Source organism: Nicotiana sylvestris, chromosome 10 (assembly GCF_000393655.2).
Source record: "Nicotiana sylvestris chromosome 10, ASM39365v2, whole genome shotgun sequence".
Lineage (NCBI taxonomy): Eukaryota > Viridiplantae > Streptophyta > Magnoliopsida > Solanales > Solanaceae > Nicotiana > Nicotiana sylvestris.
In genome coordinates this window covers 11,447,932-11,451,111 of record NC_091066.1, presented here as the reverse complement: position 1 = coordinate 11,451,111, position 3,180 = coordinate 11,447,932, and the positions used below count along the sequence as shown (strand labels likewise).

Below are 3,180 nucleotides of genomic sequence, written 5' to 3'. Positions count from 1 at the left end.
ATCATAAAGGTACTTCATCTTTTCCTTATACAAGGACGAACTGGAGTAGGCATGGAATCTGAATTCATCAAGTTCATTGAGCTGCTCCACACGAAGATTGGCTACAATATCCCACTCAAGATTTAGCTTCCTCAAAGCCCACATGGCTTTGTGCTCTAACTCAACCGGTATATGGCAAGCTTTTCCAAACACCAACCGATACGGAGACATACCAATCGGAGTCTTGTAAGCAGTCCTATAAGCCCATAGAGCATCTTCCAACTTCTTTGACCAATCGGTCCTATTTGCATTGACCGTCTTTGACAATATGCTTTTGATTTCCCTATTGGAGACTTCCACTTGACCACTTGCTTGAGGATGGTAGGGGGTAGAAACTTTGTGATTGACACTATAATTTAAAAGCAAAGTGTCAAAAGCTCTATTGCAAAAATGAGACCCCATCACTTATGATTGCACGAGGAGTACCAAACCTTGTAAAAATGCTCTTTTTGAGAAATGCAACAACACTCTGGGCCTCATTATTGGGCAAAGACACTGCTTTAACCCACTTTGAAACATAGCCTACTGCCACAAGAATGTAAGTGTTCTCACAAGATCTAACAAATGGTCCTATAAAATCAATGCCTCATACATCAAAAATATCAACCTCAAGAATTGTATTGAGAGGCATCTCATATTTCTTCGAAATTCCATCCGCTCTTTGGCATTCGTCGCATCTCTTCACAAAATCACCCGCATCTTTGAACAAAGTTGGCCAATAAAACCCACAACTAAGAACTTTAGAAGCCGTCCTCGCCCCGCCATGATGACCACCATAGGGAGAGGAATGAAAAGCCTCCAAGATACTCAATTGCTCTTCCTCCTGGACACACCTTCGGATCACTACATCCATGCAAATCTTGAACAAGTACGGCTCATCCCAATAGAAATCCAAACTATTCCGCTTGAGCTTCTTCCTTTGGTTAGAAGAGAGCTCACACGGGATTATACCAGTCACAAGGAAATTAGCAATATCGTCAAACCATGGCATATCATTCATTGACACCGAAAGGAGTTGTTCGTCAGGAAATGAATCATTGATCTCTAGGCCATCACGAGGCCTCCCTTCCTGCTCCAAGTGGGACAAGTGGTCCGCCACTTGGTTCTCACTACCCTTCCGGTCCACAATCTCTAAATCAAACTCTTGAAAAAATAAGACCCATCACATCAGTGCTTTGGAATCCTTCTTCGTCATCAAGTACCGGAGTGCAGCATAGTCGGTATAAATAATAACCTTAGCACCCATAAGATACAGCAGGAATTTTTCCATAGCAAACACAATAGCCAAAAGTTCCTTCTTGGTCACCGTATCGTTCACTTGAGCATCATTCATAGTCTTGCTCGTATAGTACACCGAATGAAATATTTTTTCACTCGTTGACCCAAAACCGCCCCAACCATAACATCGCTAGCATCACACATGAGCTCAAAAGTCAAGCTCAAAAGGCAAGCACCACACATAATGGACTGCGGCCGCGAAGGCTTCTAGTGCAGTCCGAACAAAATGGACTGCGGATCACATTGGCTTGAAAGCTCCAACTTGACACTTCTCTGATTCTCAGTTTTGCGGACCGCACAAAATGGTAGTGTGGCCGCATTGCCTTCAGTGCGGACCACACAAAATCTAGTGCGGCTGCACTGCCTCTTAGCCTAGAAATCATACTCTCTGAATCTCCTAGTATGGTCTGCACAAAGTGGTGTGCGGCCGCACTGGGCCTGTTTTGCCTGAGCTTGTCTTGTCTTTGGCACTTGTGCAAGTTTCACTCCTTTTGAGCTGATCTTTGACATTTTGTCACTTTGTTGAGCAAACCTGCAATCAAGCACAACTTGTGAGCCTTTCGAAACTATTTTTGTGTGAATTTCTCATCAAAGCATAAGCAAGAAGGAGTATAAAATATGTCAAAATTTTTAGTTATCAATGTGCTTTTGATTACCTCTTGCACCTTGTTGCTTTCCTTTGGTAAAAGAAACTGTTTTCCATTCTTCTTGTTTCTCCTATGCCTTTGTTGTTGTTGAATGCTCAATGTTTGGTTCTTCATTGTCCTTTATTGTGTGAATAATGTAAGTATATTGTTTTGCTATGTGTCCGAGTCGTCCACAATTTTTACAAAGGAAATTTTCTCCTTCATAATGGATTACTTGTTTGTGGTGGCCAACATAAAGGAAGAGTTGGACTGGGATTTCCAACGGGAGCTCACACATAGTCTTGCATAACGACCTCTCAAGGTGGTTGATGTACAAACGTCTATTTTTAGTAGCCGGCCAATTGCATTACTAATTTTTTTCAGAATTTTTCCATCGTAAAATTCAGTAGGCAATTGGGGAAGTCTAATCCATACTGCCGAATTTGTTACTTTCTCTTTGGTAGCAACAAAATTTGGCTTCCATCGTGTAATGGAAAGAAAGTGCTTGTTAATGAACCAAGGTCCTTGTTGTATACCTTTATCCATATTTTCCTTCCTCTTGAATTTAATGATGTAGTAGTTTTCTCCGAGATCAATTAATTGGAAATCTTCCGTTGGCCTCCATAGTTCTTGAATTTCTTTCTTTAGATAGTGATGTAACATTCGTTTGCCCACTAGTTTTACAATGATGAAATTTTTCCATGGCTCGTAAATTCGTTGCTTCTCCTCCTCAGTGAGTGAGATGAACTTGATACCCCGTGTGTGTGTTAAAGTTGTAAGATCAGTCATGTGTTCTTCTGAGGCAATACTTAGGAAATCCATGGTGGGTTGATTGTCAATAGGTGTGAAGAGCATTGGATTTGAAGTGTTTAACATTTCTTTGAAGGTTGGTTTGATCATGTCTTGATCAATGTCTGGGGTTGGGTGGTATCGTGTGTTGAGATGCATAAGGCTGGGGATCCATATTTTGCGGAACCTCCTCCCTCTCTCTCTCTCTCTCTCTCTCTCTCTCTCTCTCTCTCTCTCTCTCTCTCTCTTACTAAGCACCCCTTCAGTATCAAAAACCCCAAGCAGCATGGTATTCGGTTACATTGTTATTGCTACAGTTGGTTGCTAAATTTTTGTTTTCTTTTCATCATTCCGCAAATGTTAGGCTTACCTAGTCTTAGAGACTAGGTGCTGTCACAACGTCATACGGAGAAAAATTGGGTCATGACTAAAATTTACTCCGCCTCAA

General features: G+C 41.5%; 1 protein-coding gene across 1 annotated transcript; it reads right to left on the bottom strand.

Annotated features, from left to right (window-relative positions):
• Positions 1-2,174: 2,174 nt before the first annotated feature.
• On the bottom strand, positions 2,175-2,819 carry LOC138879002 (uncharacterized). Its single transcript, XM_070158574.1, has one exon. It carries the CDS (start codon positions 2,817-2,819, stop codon positions 2,175-2,177), a length of 645 nt encoding a protein of 214 aa, XP_070014675.1.
• Between the last annotated feature and the right edge of the window lie 361 nt (positions 2,820-3,180).

What these genes read in the sequence shown, in the direction of transcription:
- LOC138879002 (XM_070158574.1), bottom strand. Translation starts at nt 2,819, where the DNA reads ATGTTAAACACTTCAAATCCAATGCTCTTCACACCTATTGACAATCAA.